Raw genomic sequence first — 13,652 nt, forward strand, 5'->3', positions numbered from 1 at the left:
ACGGCGGTGGGGATCTTGACCATATGTTTCGTCATGCAAGACAGCCGCGTACCTTAGTGCTGAAAGCTTTCACACGCTAGTAGTACCGTCTGTCTGAATACGAAGGGTCATTGGAGTACACTCAATCGCGTACGTTACGCGGCACGCCGCTGCGCGTTTTGAAAGCACTTCGGCAGTCCTGGAAGCCACGCGGGACGATAGCACAGAGCTTCATTGGACTGGTACCATCCATCAAAGGACTCTGCGTCAGATTTGGCCTGAAACATTCCGATGAAGCTGAGGCTAGACGACCATCCACGTATGTCTGCAGCTCAACTGAGAACTGAGAGCTGTCATAGAGGATAGGCAGCTTCCTGGGGGCTCTATCATTATATATGGCACGAACTGAGATTTATTGAGCACAATACCGAGGGATCTTGGCAAGGGATAAGAACGTTGGTGGAAAAGAACGTCGGCGATGCCGGCGGGTGCGGACCGACATTGCCAAGACTGGAAGAGTCGATGACTTATGTCAGCGGAAGTCGAACATGAGCCAAATAACGCGTAAATAGACGTCGTATATGGTGTCGGTGCATCAACAGAAACCTTGCCGTCCGAGCGATATCCCAACCACCATTTTCCCCTTTTTTTGCGTATTTCCTTTCCTTTTTTTGCACATCTCGGAAGGCCGCGATTTCGGCGTCCCCGGTAAGCGGCAGCGGCGACGGACCCACAGACGACCATACTTAACGTCCGCACGTAAACCGTGAGAACAGCCCTGTTACGGCGTGTTCGACGACCCTGTCTCTTGCGCTGACCACCCCTTACGACCATAGGCGCGGCCTCCTCCGTTAACACCTTCGTTCACCTCCAAGTTCAACGCCAACGTTACAACGAACGCTACTCGTGAGTGCATCGCTTTCTCTCCCAACAAAGATCGATCTTCCGGCGCCCAAAGCCGCTCACCTATATCGGTCGGACAATGGGTGCTCAGGCCCAATACATCTCGGACCCGCCGGGTGACTCTGTTGGCCAGCCCAGCCCGCGGCATCATCGTATAAGTCCTAGTTATCTCCCAAATCTGTCTATTTCCCCTTTGTGAGCCCATCATTCGGAAACTAACAAGTTCATCTTTGGCTTATGCTAGCCGGACAACATCTGCAAACGCAACCAGGCCACGATCGAGAACCGTTTTAACGCGGCTGCTCAGGTTAAATAAGGGAATCTGGTACGTATCTCGCCATTCTCAGTTTGGCTATGGCCAGCTTGAACTTGTGCTGACACCATCTTTCCTCTTGCTGTGCAACCTCGTTGGACGACCTGGACTTTGGCGGTTACTCTACTACATCAAACCATCCTCACTGTATAACACCACCGAATCCGTATCGGCTAATGGCTCCATCCAGACACTCGAAACGAGCACGTTTGTCCAGTATCACACGCTCACCAACGGGTCTGTTCCAGAAGAAACATACACATACCCGCCATAGCACAGGCAATATCCTCGAAGAGCTAGACGAAATGCCGCTCTTCACGCGCACTCTTCCCTCCATCCGGCTTTCTTCTAATCCTACGCGCGAAGACCAGGTGAACGCGTTCCTATCGTCGGACGTCCAAGCCGAGTTCGAGCTCGAAGACTCCTTCGCGAGCAGCATGTCGCTGAACAGTCCCCCAAGGACACAACGCTACCTCGGCTTGCCCGACTCATCGGACGCACAAGACTCACGAGACTATGCACCGATGGACATTTCCCCTGCCCCGCCACGGGTGTTCCATCCGCCGCCGCCGCCGCAGGCGAACACCAAACCACTCTTCTACCGTCCAAAATCCGAGCGCGAACGCGATACGAATCACACGCTGCAGCTACCCCTCCCTTCGTCCGCGGCGGATAAGGTCCCGGGCCGCCCAAGGTCATACACTGGCTCTGGACGGCTGTTTGGTACTGATGTTAGCAATGCAAGTGCCGACGGCCTGGACGACGATGGCGACGACGAGGTCTCTGAGAAGGAGAAGGGTGGTCGCAAATTGCAGAGAGCGGCTTTGCCGTTCGAGTGGATGTCGTCTGGCAGGGAGAACATCTCACGGTCGGTTTCTGAGGTGAGCAGCCTGTCTATTTCGTCGCATATGATCACTTTTGGCCATATTTATTACATTCACATACTTTCACCACATCCCGCTCGTCATGCTTCGCTTCTTCACGGTGTCCGTTGGAGGCTCGTGTGCTAATACAGTTATGCCAGCAATACATGGACGCACCTTCCTCGCCTTCCACGGACGGGATGGACATCGATACGTCATGGCACTCGCAATCATCTTCGGCCCCCGAGCCTCACTCACCCATTTCCGCCGCCCCTACGGTAACACGATTCAGTGAGCTTACAGACGACGAGGATACCCCAGTCGCTGCTGCACCCACTGTCACTCAGTTCGACAGCTACTTCTACCGCTCGTCCTCGCCCATCGATGCGCCGGATTTCAGCTCTGATGCCTCTGCATCGATGTTCATCGAGGAAGAGCCCCCGAGGAAGAGACGGTCAGTGTCGCCGCCAGTACCAGGCGGCGCGCCGCGAAGGCGCAGCACCGTCCACCAACCTCCCCTCGACGAGTACAACCTTGACTCGTCGCCCGCACCAGTGGAAGAGTCACCCATGGTGCACAAGCTCGAGAGGCTGAACTCTAAGCCTGCCTTGCGCGCCATGCCAATACCCGCGCTCAACATCAATAAGCGGCGACGCCCAGTCGTTAGTGCTGTTATTGCTCCAAGCGATGTTGAGCAGTTGCACAGCGCGTACCCACGGCTTATGCAGGACATTGACGATGACGACGAGACTGCTAAGCTCGGTCGCGTCGAGCCTAAGCCTCGCCATGCGGCTCCCCCGACCCGCCGCGCCTTCTCTGCGATGATCCCACCCTCCGTCAACCTCATGGAGTCCTTCTCGTCCGAGGAGAACAGCTACTCGATGGATGGACCCGACATGAGCTCGCCAGCACAAGCGTACGCGAAGCGTCAACAGGGCAGGACAGTACGGCGACGTGATGGCACAGACGACTTCCGCAGCATCGGTGCGACTACAACGCTGCGTGACAGCGCAAAGAAGGAGCGCGAAGCTGTGCGCACCGCCGAGCGCGATACGCCCCGAAGCAAGTACCTGAATGCAGGGAACAAGCTGGGTAGCTTCGGCGATAACGAAGCACAAGGCAAATTATTGCCCTGCCACCGTGTCCGTGAGGACGGGCTAATGAGGATCACGTGCCGGACTGTACGTCTACTCATTGTTCCTCTCGGAATCCTTATCTGACTTATTATTGTTCGGTCGCAACGTAGCTCGATGGGCTTCTGGATGGCCACTACGACACACAGATCGATACCTTCCACGTGATCGACTGTCGATTCGACTACGAGTACAATGGAGGGCACGTTCCTGGTGCGATCAACATCAATACCACGCAAGGCGTGGAGGATTTCCTGCTTGGTGCCCGAGTGCAGAAGCCCGAGCCATCTATGAGCGGTGACCAGGCGAAGAAGACTATTCTTATCTTCCACTGCGAGTTTAGCCAGAAGAGGGCTCCTACGTTGTAAGTTTGCGCCCAGCCTCTGGAGTGGATTCTCGTCGTGCTCAAGGATGATTCTACAGCGCGAAACACCTACGTTCGAAGGACCGCATGCTGAATGGACACGTCTACCCTAGGATTCATTATCCGGAGGTCTATGTCCTTGAAGGTGGCTACTGCCAATACTTCAAGGAGAGCGGCGTACGCTGCCAGCCGCCGGGTTATGTGCGCATGGACGATCCAAGTTACGCGATGTCGCGCAAGGAGGACCTTGACCAATTCCGCAAGGGCAAGTTCGGCCGCACCAAGTCGTACGCGTATGGTGACGGCAAGAATAGTCTCGCTGCAGCACCCGTCGCGCCGGCAGCGCAGTCGAAGCGCAGCAGCGTGCCGACAGGCGCCAACGCACTCTTCGCGGCGGGGAACGCGGCGGGGAACGCGGCGCGGAGCCGCAGGGCGCCCGGTCTGCTCCAGACACTCCAGGAAGACTCTAGCGGCACGGTGCCGACGGACGTCGAAGATTCCGAGACGGACATCATCGACGACAGTCCTTGCCCGCCGCCCACGAAGAGCGTCGTGTTCAAGGGCGGCAAGATGCCGCGAATGCCCTTGGCTAAGGCTGAGACATACGGACCGTCGAAGCTGCTCGGTCACTAGGCTGCCCTCGCTCGCTCAAAAACAAGTGTTATTCTGATGGCCAACGGTCCTTTTATCATTCTCCATACCTTTTTCTTGATGCCCGCCTCAAGACCTCATGCTGACGCCGAGTTAATGCTCGACATGTACAATACCTCCTGTGAACGACATCCCGTCCACCACAAGCACATCGCCTACCTCAAGTTCTGCATGTCTTGCGCCTCCCCAATTGATCTTATCCAGACGGCATTCCGACTGTATCCTCGATCGTTCTGCTAATGGCTAACCTACAAGCAGCTGCGGAGGACTCGTACTCTCCCAAGAATAATCACGGCCTCGCTCGGAATACCTTCATCCATCTTCCATCCGCTCATCAAGAAACCTTTCGTCCATTCTCGACTCGCCCAAGCCAGATTCATCTCAACGCCTTATATGTGTCGAACATCTAGTACCGCAAGTATGGACAGGCATCCGCACGACATCCTTACTACATCTCCACCATCACAAGATCGGCCCCACTCTCATCCTTCAAGCTAAGACTGTTGGTTATCGTGTCTGTTTGTCTGCCTGTTCACTTCTTTTCCGTTCTCGCTCTTCTTCCCGGCTTTGGTTTATCTCGCGCCCGGTGCCCAACGCAGCCTAGCTGCCACTAGCTCGTTCCATTATTGCTTGTTCTCAGTGTCCGGCATCGGCATTTTATTCTTGACGACATTCATCTCCGTTTCCTCACTCTGTGTTCTAAGTTTGTTTGAAGCGTCTGTGTGAAGCTGTCAAACGGACCTCATGTCATCTCTATCATTCCTCAACTTCCGACGCCCAAGCGTTCTCGATTATACACATACACCCATAGCCCCATGCAATCAGGACCCGCTCTCGAATTGGCATCTCTTTATTGTCCCCCACTGACAATCGCCTCTCCAATCGTTAATCTGACCCCCTCATTCGGTAACTTGTCCATGCTCCTCGTATCGGGCTTATGCTCTCATACCTAGAGTATTTATTGCATATGCGCATCTTGGATAATTTATGCTCATGCCCATCCGTTCCAGTTTCGATCTTATAGATCCCCGTCGCCAGACCGATTAGATTTCATCTAGGTGATTGAAGGCATTTACCCCTTAGTCCAGCACGGGCGTTGCACGAACGAGCAGGTCCGGTCCCTCGTAGTGAGGCAGGAAGCAGTCTCGGTGCCAGAGGTCATACGGCCGAACGGGTCTACGCAAGGATTATAACCTCCGTTATGAGTACGCCCCTCGCGCTAGCAAGATCGTCACTCACGAATTTCCAATGAACAACATTTGCACGCCGCCCTCTAGCTTGAGGTCGAATCGTCGGAACAAATTTGCGAGGTTCATATAAAGCTCGCACCATCCGAGGCTGTATTGGAGTCAGCTTCGCTGCATTTGCCGGTCCAGAGAAGGTGGTACGCACTTGATGCCAAGGCAGCTCCTCGGCCCCTTGGAGAACGCGACGAGCCAGGTGTCGAGAGATTCGGCGCCGGGTTCGAGCCAGCGTTCGGGCCGGAACGTGTGCGGATCGGGGAAGAGCGTCGGGTTGAGGTGCACGAAAAGATTGCTTATTCCGACTTTCGTCTAGCGCGAGACGTCAATACATCAATATACAGACATCTGAGAAGAGGCGCACCCCGCCGGGAACCAAGTGTCCACCAAGTGTCGCGCCCTGCGGCGGGACGACGCGCATCATGGGAGAGAAGACACCATGGCTGAGACGCAGAGACTCTTTGCACACGGCTTTCTGCGCATCAAGTTAGCTAGGGAACTAACTGCAGCTTTGGTGAAGAGGCGCTTACTAGGTACGGCAGACTTTCCAACAACTCGAGCCTTGGTTTCTCGTCCAGTCGCGGCCAGGCCGCCCTGAGCTCCGCCTTCAATTTCTCACCAATGTACCCGTCGCCACCCAGAGCGAAAACTGTCCCGAGCGCGGATGCATTGCTCGTCGTGTCTGTGCCGGCGGCGATTAGCAAGTTCCCCTCGTCGCGCAAGGACGCTCTGTTCAGTTTCATGCCCTGTGCGGGGTCCAAGAGCGTGTGGTATACGAGCGGATGCGGAGCGTTTTCGAGTGCGTTCGGCTGGTCAATGTACGTGTCGACCTGCTCTTTGAGTTTCTGGCCAATCAGAGTAGGATGAGCGCTGCGCCGATGGAAGACGCCACTGCCTACCGCGCACCTTGTACACTTCAAGATATCCTTTCGGCTCCCCTCCCCACATGCGCATGAACATGAGCACCACGCGCACCACAGCCAATAACAGCGTCCTGAGCAGCGGGTGGTGTTTCCAGAACTGGTAGTCAGTGTTCCCGTCGTGCATCTGCTCGACAACCAGTGCGTGGAAGTCCGGCTCGCGTAACGTGTGCAGGGACCAGCCAAAGCAGAAGGACGTCACGTTGTCGAAATCGAGGCACCGGAAGGCGCGGAAGATGTCCACGACCTTGTCCTCCGCGGCGCGCTCGGCCATGACCTCGCAGAGCTCGTCGATCTGTACGGTCAACCATGGTGTCAGTGCTAGCCACAAGAAAGGACAATGAACAAGGACTCACACCCTCTTGGACGACTCCTTGCAGACTCAAAACCGACTTGCGCGAGAAGAGCGGGGCGACGAGATCCCTGCGCCGCTTTGCCTCGCGGTACTCGAGCGTCGTGAATGTCACGGTCGTGGCCTCCTCACCGAAGGGTGGGTACAACTTCGGATCCTTATCCCAGCGCGAGCGCGAGCTGTATATCTCATTGTACACAGCAGGATTGCTGAAATGGAGCTGTGCGATCTCGAATCAGCGTGTGCATATGTAGGGAAATTGGAGCCACCGACTTCATCAGGGGCGATCCGTACGACATCGCCTGCTCTCGAGTTAACGAATTGTTAGTCGGATCGGTATATATGTGGCATCCACATACCATATTTTTCATGCAGCTCGAAGAGTCGATCCACGATGCTTTCCCTCTTGTATGCTTCGACATATGCCTTCCACCATCCCGAGGCGGCGGCGAGCCTCGGTCCGGGGTATTTCGCCAAGGGATGAAAGTAGATGTTGCGGATAATATTAGCGGAACTGTATCCTACAGAGGTCAGTAACAGTACGAAGACGCATTCTTGCGATGTCCACCCCTCCAGCAGGTTGGTGATGGCCATTGTATGCAATGGGATACTCAACAGTTACAATACACATCCACTCAGCCCTTATAAGGGTCACGATGCCTGCTGCGGTGATCGTACCTAGTACACGTATGCGTCGGCTGAGGCGCAGTCATCTTCTATTGAGTCGCAACTTCGGAATCAACAACATGACGGCAACCAACAAACTCAGCGCCAAGTAGGGCACTTTACGCGCACTTCACACCAAGGAGCAGCCGTATCGATCGCGAGGGTATGGCAAAATCCTCCTCTCTCGCGTTCTTACGTGCCTCAAGCAGCGCGCTCCGCAGGTCCTCTTCGCGTGCAAGCTGCTCCTGGCTCATCTTCTGCCGCCGCGGGTATGCAAATCCCATCTTGCTGAGCGAGTGCCATGCCGACAGGCGTATGTGCATGTCCCTGACACGTCGTCTCAGTTGCCTGGCCAGCACATAATCCGAGCTCGGACGCAAAGCTCACTGTTTGTACCGGTTCATGAGCCCGTCGAACAGCCTGCGGAACTCAGGAACCCGGTCTTCCACGTCCTGGAGCTCGCGCTCGCTCTCCACGAATCCAAAGTGCACAAGCTCGTGGCGCTTCGCGACAATGCACTCGCGGAGGACATCCCACATCGCCTCGCGCATCGCGAGCACCAGCTGGCTCGCGTGCCGTAGATGCATGAACAGTACCTCCGGCCCCATACAACTGATCACGTCCATCCGGAAGAGCGCCGCCGTGTCATCCCCGCCGAGCCGCGTCGTCGACCCGGTCTGCAGGATCGCGGAGGAGCGTACCCGTGCGCCGTGCGATGGTGTGCGTGTCGTAGGCGAGGCGCTTGAGACACCCGACGTGGAGGACATTGCGGACACTGTGGATCGGACCGAGCTATTCGAACCGCTGCGTGATCGGACAATATCGTCTTCTGCCAAAATAGCCGACGCCCTCTGAATCAAAAGTGGCGAGACTGGAGTCGGCGGCGGCTGAGGAAAGCTGGCCGAATTCGCTGGACTCCTAGGCACATCCACATCAGATGAGAAGGGCGGCATGATCGGGGCAGAATCGTTCTTTTCGGACCCGCCTGTAACCGTTGTTTGGACGGATTCGCTGTCAGACGTCTCTAACGGCTCAGAGACTGGCACAAAATACAGTGTGGCGTCTAGAGGGTCTGATGTGGTCTTGCCCGTAGCAATTGGGTTGAGAGCCCACTGTGGAAATGGTGGTAATGGTGCGAGGGGTGGCATGGGGAAGTGAAGGATTGGCGGGGAGATGACATGGCGGAACGTGGCGTTAAAGTACAGAGGAAGAATGGCTGTTGGACCGGTCAACAAACCTGACGACAAACCAATATGTAGTGTATACGTACAGGTAGGGTTGGGGTTAATCCACCTCCGCTCCAAGACCATGAAGAATAACTCCTCCAGGAGCATATAGGCATGTGAACGCACATTGTTCTGGTCAGAGAGTAGAAACTCTAGCGCCGATGTGTCTTCGTGTTCGCCTGCATATCTTAGGCAATGCGTGTGTATTGGAGTCGTGAACCACGACGGAAGAACGGGAAAGCGAGCGTCTAGTGCGCGGAAGGGTAAACTGTCACATGTGAATACAAAGATACAGTGTGTTACTGACCCGCCTGGATGAGCTCGATACGTCCCCCTGGCTTCATAATCCGGTGAAGTTCCTGGAATAAACTGTCCCACTATACGTCGGGGTCATGATCCAGTGGCTGCTCAGATGAGTTGTGTTAGACGTACGTCTCGCTCCCGCACTCCATGAGCTATACTTTCCACGTGTATATAATCAAACTCCTCGTCTTTAAAAGGTAGGGGAGATTCGCAACTAGACCGCTAGTGAACACTCAGCATTTGCGAGGGCCAGTGGATGCGTACAAGTTGCCGTGAACCCACTCAACCCGGCTTGCTATTGACGGTTCAATGTACTTGAGGGGTATCTGTATGTCGACCATATCGAAGCCAACCTGTCCACACGACCATGTATGTGAGTTCTTGATCCAATGAAGATATGCTCACACGCACAAAGGTACATTGTGGTAGATGCTTCGCAGTGTCAATAACCCAATCGCCGTACTATTAAGAGAGAAGGTGTCAATTTCCGCTTCAAACTGATTGGGCAGCAGCCTACCGTAGTACCTAGATCCAAACATCGCGTCGGAGTCTGTCCGTTATGGAAGCCAAAGTCGAAAAACATCTGGTTGCCCTTGACGCCTTCAACGAGGGCATGGTCAATACCATTCCTGGGAAAGGATCCGTGAGTTCACTTGAAAGCTCTATCACAGAAAGAAGCACAACGCAACAGTTCGAGAAACTCGCGATTGAACGCGAAGGGCCATGGAGCGTCCTGCTGGTGGAGCTTCGAACCGTGCACATAGTTCAATGAGGACGCCTTGCGCTTCGTCTCCTTGGCGTCCCATTCGCGGAGTTCCTGCTTAAGCTCTGCGGGCTCCTCGGGCGATACAGGTGCTGTGGGGTCATGCGCAAGTTGCGGCGAGGTCTCGGGTGTTTTGACTGCGCTGAACGGCCAGAGGCTCCGCGGAATCACGATGCTGGGGTCTGAGTCTGCGCGTCGCCTCGGTCGATACGCAGTGGGCATCGTCGCGAGGAGGAAAAAGGGCGCACAGAGATATAATCACTCTGCATCTCCCGGACGCTCTCGTCGCCTCAGCGGATCGCTGGTCTGCACAGTGGGAAAGTTGCGGCATTGGTCACGGTCTATTGAGAAGGGTGATAGACGCGGCAGGCCCCATGTGCATTGCTCCTACAGGCAGCTTGACCCACTTTTAATGGCGAAAAGAAGGTTTTGTTGCGGAATGATATGAATTAGGTTGACGGCATTGGGAGTCTGGGACTTGTATTCGTGTTTAAAGTATCTTTACACTGATCTAATCGCGCCGCGTTTTTCCCGGGATGTGCGCACTCAGACAGCGTCTGAGTCAGTACCCGCAGCGCGGGAAATGTCCAGCGGACACCCAACCGGAAGAGGTCTCGGTCGTGCTGCCACTGACGTGAGTGGCGAACGGCGTGCGCCGAGTGGGACCCCTCTTCGAGGAGTACGCAGAACGCGGGACAGTTAGGGGTGTAGCACACTCCTTCTCGTCTCTCACCTTTGCTACTCTAAGGTTGGTCTCTCAGCACAGCGTGCACCTTGTTGTTTCTCACCGTTGCTCACTCTCAGGGTTGTTGCGGAATGATATGAATTAGGTTGACGGCATTGGGAGTCTGGGACTTGTAAAACAAAAAAATAGGGAGGCCGCCGTCTTAACCGCAGTGCACGTGATCGAGACTCGCAGATTGCACGATGGCAATATTGTGGCACTTATTTACAATGCCGGGATAGCTCAGCTGGGAGAGCAACAGACTGAAGTCTCTTATGATCAGCGACCATTGTGATAGGCTAGACACTGCCCCCCTGTTCGGACAGAAAAGAAGGCATGAGAAGCTAAGCTGCTATTATCCTGCCGATTGCTGAAGTCTAGATAAGGCTCCAACCGTTTAGTTTACGTGTAAACTTTTTTTGTAAACACACAGTAAACGGTTGTAAATGTTTATAAACAGTTTATAAACAGTAAACAAACAGTTATTACAGGGATCTAACCCACTCTAGTGGATTGTGCCAGATTAGCCTCTGAGAAACCTGTGTGAGCCTACTGCTCTACTTGAGCCTGAAAAGAGAGGTACAAATGTCAGTACTTGAGCAACGCAAGGTGCTTGCTTGAGGCGCGAGAGAAAAGCGAGGCCGCAGCTTCTTACTTACGATATTGATGTCCCAAACACTAGGCCCGACTCAAACGTGTATAGATAGTGCACCTACTCATGCGTACAGGGAAGGAGCAATGCGTGCATCACATCCCGAGCACGGACCGGCCATCAGGCAGCATCTGAACACTCCGTACCTCAAGCATCGTGCTATGGTCATCTCTATGGCCTGCTGGTGTCCCCTACGCATAGTACGCAGATTGCGGGCACACGAATAGTCTCGATCGGCCAGTGGAGGTTGCGGGAGGACAAACACTGGCAATCACAAGCTGTGGGAGTGGTATTGCCAGGCAGCACTGTACTGCAAGGGTAAGACCTACAAAGGTATCTGTGGGGCTTGTAAGAAGCTTGCGGTTCCGCCTTTAGAAGGTTGGCATGTCCTATCATTGACCTCGTCATTGAGAAGTGGGCCAATAACCTATGCGAGTGTTAGCCTGGCACTTCGGGGGTGACACAACATACTCTCGCGCTAGGACTTCGAGAGCTGGCCTAGAGAAGACTGCCACATGGGTGCGGACCTCTGATAGCCCTTTTTTAGAGTCAATTTGCCTTGGTATCATATGTGGTACTGTCATCGCTCAATGAGGTTGAACTAATATCAATATTGTTCCTCTTGAATGAAGTATGGGCTCACAACATTCCCGCATACCGCACTCTCGCAGGCAGGCTGCCAGTGCCCACAGTAGACTATATGTAGAGGAGCAGTCAATAAATACACATTATGTTATATTTATAATGCTCGCCTTCAGACTGTGCTCAATACAAGTTAGGATCATGACTACCATTACTCCCAGTAAGTCTCAGGGCATAGGCGCTTGATACAGTGCACCGGGCTTGGGGGTTCAAAGAGGCCGCCCGAGGACGATGCACAGGCGGTGCGATGCACTCTTCAGCCCAATAAAGGTCAAGTCTGTTAGCAAGACTATGAATGTACAACACTAAGACCTTTTACAAACAACAAGAGGAAACTGTATGTTTACTGTGTATAAACGTTTACACCAAGTTTACATGACTTCATTTACACACACGGAAACAGTAAACAGTAATAAACGTTTATACACAGTAAACAAACAAAACAGTTGGAGCCTTAAGTCTAGAGGACTTTAGAAGAAAATGAAAATGAAAATAAAAAAATTCTCTCTAGATAGTGATTGCCAGGACCGTGGATTGAACACGGGACCTCCAGAAAATCTACTGTGTTCTTTATCTCTCTTTCTTGGGAGGGACTGTTGTTGGAAAGCTTGAAAAGTGTTTGCTCAACAGCATACTACAAGTACATTAATGTAATTACTCGCCGAGCTGGTACAGCACTGTGAACATTATCGTAAGGTTACTAGGGGAACTTCGCCCGACATGTTAATCTGCAGTCTGAGTAGGCTCCTTTACACTCAGGACGTCCCCCTCGCCTGCAACATCTCGAGGAACTTGTCGCCGAGACTTGCAGCCGCCATGGGGTTTGCACCAGAGACAATCTCACGGTCGACGGTGATCTGGCCCGCCTTCTTGCTCACTGTGCTGATCATCTCTGCGCCCTCTGCGGCGAGCGTGCTCTCGACCTTGGTGGGCACCTCGCCACTCTTGAGCGTCTCGATGACGCTCTCCTCGCTATCCGACCACGATGTGATCTGGTAGCCCTTGTACGCGAAGCCTGGTGCGCCGGGGGCATGCTTCGTGCTCAGGAACGCAAATGGGCCATGACAGAGCGATGCTGCAAGCATTATCAACATAACTTCGCGTTCACAATAGGATAATACACACCCGTTGGTTTGGCCGCATTATGGAAGTGCCAGAGAATTCTGCCCAGATCTGGGTTATCGCCGAGGTCCGAGAGGGGCGCGTGCCCGCCGGGGATGAACACGCCCGCGAATGTCGCGAGCTCCTCATCTGAGATCGTGTTGAACGGACGCGGGCTGTCAAAATTGTTCTCTTGCCGCATGCGATCCACGAGCTTCTCGTCGCGGTTCTTGGCGAACCAGTTGCCAAGGTACGCGCCAAATGTACTCTGCGAGAGCGGGTCGATGTTCGGGCCCTTGCCTTGTGGCGAGGCGAACTGCGTGTCCCAGTTAGCGCGGTGTCTGAATGAACTGGGGGGATGCGCGTACGGTCACCGAGTACTCGCTGTCTAGGAGCCGCAAGAGTGGCTTTGTGAGCTCCTGGAGAAAGACTCCCGACTCTTCCTGCTGGATACTTCCGTCTTTCTTCTTGACGGGGAACGAATCGGCGTCGGAGAGGATGATGAGGACTTTGCCTGCGGCAGTTGTTGAGCTACTCATGGTGGTGTGTAGGAGGTATTCAGATTGAACTTGGAGAGCATGAGCATGTCGACAACGGAAGCTTTATAAGTTCTCGAATGTGCAATGTTCTCTCCATGGGTGACGTGGAGTGGATCGCATTATAGGACGTCTGACGTAAATGCTTGCTTGTCTTCGCGCGCTGTCTCCAAAGGATGAAGCGTACAGCCAGATGTGTGTTTCGATAGCGTCCGCAGGCAGCTGGTGGATGGACGCGGCATGAACGTCCTGCAGCCTGTGTACGAGCAATGTGACATCAATCATGAGTCGTGGTTGTAACAACCGGCGTGACTTGCGAT

At 54.1% G+C, this 13,652-nt stretch overlaps 4 protein-coding genes across 4 annotated transcripts; 2 read left to right on the forward strand and 2 right to left on the reverse strand.

The window, feature by feature from the left end:
• Positions 1 to 814: 814 nt before the first annotated feature.
• Positions 815 to 7,149, forward strand: PHACADRAFT_256826 (uncharacterized protein). Its single transcript, XM_007396140.1, has 14 exons — positions 815 to 885; positions 1,127 to 1,204; positions 1,383 to 2,076; positions 2,220 to 3,239; positions 3,305 to 3,555; positions 3,615 to 5,382; positions 5,446 to 5,544; positions 5,599 to 5,759; positions 5,812 to 5,922; positions 5,978 to 6,292; positions 6,354 to 6,662; positions 6,724 to 6,939; positions 6,993 to 7,021; positions 7,079 to 7,149. The coding sequence occupies exons 3-6, from the start codon at positions 1,501 to 1,503 to the stop codon at positions 4,186 to 4,188; spliced, it is 2,421 nt and encodes an 806-aa protein (XP_007396202.1). The 5' UTR covers positions 815 to 885; positions 1,127 to 1,204; positions 1,383 to 1,500; the 3' UTR covers positions 4,189 to 5,382; positions 5,446 to 5,544; positions 5,599 to 5,759; positions 5,812 to 5,922; positions 5,978 to 6,292; positions 6,354 to 6,662; positions 6,724 to 6,939; positions 6,993 to 7,021; positions 7,079 to 7,149.
• Positions 7,150 to 7,579: 430 nt separating this feature from the next.
• On the reverse strand, positions 7,580 to 10,044 carry PHACADRAFT_184637 (uncharacterized protein; the record flags this gene model as incomplete). The annotated part of the gene is made up of 9 exons (XM_007396141.1): positions 9,568 to 10,044; positions 9,432 to 9,543; positions 9,326 to 9,376; positions 9,179 to 9,267; positions 9,044 to 9,128; positions 8,919 to 8,988; positions 8,656 to 8,859; positions 7,773 to 8,601; positions 7,580 to 7,712 (listed from the first exon to the last, which is right to left on the reverse strand). Coding segments are annotated over exons 1-9 (1,905 nt in total), but the record flags the coding sequence as incomplete, so codon positions are not given.
• Positions 10,045 to 11,277: 1,233 nt separating this feature from the next.
• PHACADRAFT_256830 (uncharacterized protein) lies at positions 11,278 to 11,767 on the forward strand. The gene has a single exon (XM_007396142.1). It carries the CDS (start codon positions 11,483 to 11,485, stop codon positions 11,645 to 11,647), a length of 165 nt encoding a protein of 54 aa, XP_007396204.1. The 5' UTR covers positions 11,278 to 11,482; the 3' UTR covers positions 11,648 to 11,767.
• A 532-nt stretch (positions 11,768 to 12,299) lies between these two features.
• On the reverse strand, positions 12,300 to 13,590 carry PHACADRAFT_121897 (uncharacterized protein). The gene is made up of 3 exons (XM_007396143.1): positions 13,165 to 13,590; positions 12,821 to 13,112; positions 12,300 to 12,770 (listed from the first exon to the last, which is right to left on the reverse strand). The coding sequence occupies exons 1-3, from the start codon at positions 13,333 to 13,335 to the stop codon at positions 12,451 to 12,453; spliced, it is 783 nt and encodes a 260-aa protein (XP_007396205.1). The 5' UTR covers positions 13,336 to 13,590; the 3' UTR covers positions 12,300 to 12,450.
• Between the last annotated feature and the right edge of the window lie 62 nt (positions 13,591 to 13,652).

Source organism: Phanerochaete carnosa (genome assembly GCF_000300595.1).
Source record: "Phanerochaete carnosa HHB-10118-sp unplaced genomic scaffold PHACAscaffold_5, whole genome shotgun sequence".
Taxonomy (NCBI): Eukaryota; Fungi; Basidiomycota; class Agaricomycetes; order Polyporales; family Phanerochaetaceae; genus Phanerochaete; species Phanerochaete carnosa.

Excerpts from the sequence above, each read along its gene's own strand:
- PHACADRAFT_256830 (XM_007396142.1), top strand. The coding sequence starts at position 11,483 with ATGCGAGTGTTAGCCTGGCACTTCGGGGGTGACACAACATACTCTCGC.
- PHACADRAFT_121897 (XM_007396143.1), bottom strand. The coding sequence starts at position 13,335 with ATGAGTAGCTCAACAACTGCCGCAGGCAAAGTCCTCATCATCCTCTCC. Across the intron at positions 13,113-13,164 it reads ACAGCGAGTACTCGGTGACC|TTCGCCTCGCCACAAGGCAA; the intron begins GTACGCGCATCC and ends TGGGACACGCAG. Across the intron at positions 12,771-12,820 it reads TAATGCGGCCAAACCAACGG|CATCGCTCTGTCATGGCCCA; the intron begins GTGTGTATTATC and ends TAATGCTTGCAG.
- PHACADRAFT_256826 (XM_007396140.1), top strand. The coding sequence starts at position 1,501 with ATGCCGCTCTTCACGCGCACTCTTCCCTCCATCCGGCTTTCTTCTAAT. Across the intron at positions 3,240-3,304 it reads TGAGGATCACGTGCCGGACT|CTCGATGGGCTTCTGGATGG; the intron begins GTACGTCTACTC and ends GTCGCAACGTAG. Across the intron at positions 3,556-3,614 it reads CAGAAGAGGGCTCCTACGTT|CGCGAAACACCTACGTTCGA; the intron begins GTAAGTTTGCGC and ends ATGATTCTACAG.